This window comes from Salvia splendens, chromosome 6 (genome assembly GCF_004379255.2).
Source record: "Salvia splendens isolate huo1 chromosome 6, SspV2, whole genome shotgun sequence".
Taxonomy (NCBI): domain Eukaryota; kingdom Viridiplantae; phylum Streptophyta; class Magnoliopsida; order Lamiales; family Lamiaceae; genus Salvia; species Salvia splendens.
This window is the reverse complement of record NC_056037.1, coordinates 29293400-29295234: the sequence shown is the minus strand read 5'-3', so window position 1 is coordinate 29295234 and position 1835 is coordinate 29293400. Positions and strand designations below refer to the sequence as shown.

The following is a 1835-nucleotide window of genomic DNA, read 5'->3' as shown; positions in this document are numbered from 1 at the left end:
GATGGAGCTTCAAATATGAGAGGTGAATTTAATGGAATGAAGCTCTTATTTTAAAAGAAAATCAATCGGCATAATATGTCCATTGTTTTGCCCACCAACTTTAGTTGATATTTGTGGCGGTATGCAAGACAAATGGACATTTTTTTGTGCTATCTTACCCCGATTGACAATATATAGATCTTCTTGCAAAAGAGCAGATAAACTTCGAAAAAACGAATATGATAGAATGGTGGTGAAATGATTAAAAAAGAGCAAATCAATTTCGGTTAAGGTCTAAATCAAGAACTTCATTGCATAGATACCTGGTGACACTCGATGATCATATTATACAAGAAGAGATAAACGTTTCTCTAATGTTTAAGATTGATGCAAGAAGAGATAAAAATTTCTCTAATGTTGAAGGTTTAGGACTCTTTCAAGAATATGGTTGAAATGATGAAAGATGAAATCTTTCCAGTGGTTATCGGTTGATTAAATTGTGTTAGTATGCCTTGAATCTGTATGTTTGCCCCGAGCCCAACGCTATGCTATGTTTTTATTTTAGGCCCTCATTAGTATATTGGGCCTAGCCCGTCGTGTCTGTGTGCTATTTATATAGAAGTAGGGCACAAAACTCTGTAATCCGAAAACAATTTGAATATAATTAGTTCTCCTTTCCTCCTGTGGACGTAGCCAACACACGTTGGTGAACCACGTAAATCTCTGTCTCTTTACGTTTATGTTTGTCTCGATTACACAATTACTCTATTCTGTTACAACAATTGGTCTTACATACCGCCACAAATGAGGTTTGTCAAGTCAGCTTGCGAAATAGGAGGAGAGACAACTAGTTGAACGATATCATGGTCGTGTACAACGAGAGGAAAATGTTCACTACTATTTCTAATGAACGATTTGTAACATCCCAAAAATGACTCTAGACGATTTCATGTTCAGGCTAAGAAATCGACGACTCAGGGTTTCGACGAAATAAATCGATATTGGAAATAATGATAGTTGATAAAATATAGTTGATAATTTTTATACGGTTAAAATGTGATGAGGATTAAGTATTAGAAATAATATATGAGTTATATTATAAATAAGATAAGGTTTGTGTTAATTGTCGATTTAGAGTTGTCTGTGATTGATTCGATAACGAAAAAGATCCAGTTAATTAAAATAATTAGTAATAAATATTAATGATTAAAGGATTAATAGAAGTATGTATTAGAAGCTTAATGTAGGTGGAAGTGGGAAAGAAATCGGATTTAACCGACAATTGTATATAGAATTCGATAGAAGGGCAAAATCATCTTTTCACTTAAAATAATACAATACCTTCTAGAAGCCAAGGGGTGGAATTTTTTTTCGCATTGTTGGATGAATATTTTTGACTCCAACATGCCTTAAAGTGTAGAAATTTCTAGAATTTTTAAAGATTTAAAAAGTGCCACTTGGAAGAATACTATGGAAAATAATAAACAAATGAAAGAAGTGCATGATAAATAACTTAAAATCAGTCACTATTCATCACCTTCCATCCTAAAAGAAAAATCCGTGCACCACCATAGGGTGAAGAAGCAACTCCTTTCTTCCATATTATCATCATTTTTATGGTGAATCGAAGAGCTAAATGCACCAACGAGGGATAATCAAGGTGTGACTATCTTTCTAGCCTATTTTTATCGCTTGAAATTTAGTAATGAATGTGTTGTGTTGGTTGTATGAATCGGACCTCCTTGGTTGGATAAGAAGATGGAGTTTTTATTTAAAATTATCGATCTATTTGTGTACGTAGATGTCGATTAACTTGGTTTTAGCCCTGAATTGAACTTATTCAAGTTCTAACTTAG

General features: G+C 33.4%; 1 protein-coding gene across 1 annotated transcript in view; it reads right to left on the bottom strand.

Annotated features, from left to right (window-relative positions):
• Window positions 1-256: 256 nt before the first annotated feature.
• LOC121809069 overlaps window positions 257-1835 on the bottom strand; it is a 3514-nt gene continuing 1935 nt past the window's right edge. The window contains exon 3 of the mRNA XM_042209621.1: window positions 257-302. Coding sequence (XP_042065555.1) covers window positions 257-302 — 46 coding nt within the window. The remainder of the gene's footprint in view (window positions 303-1835) is intronic.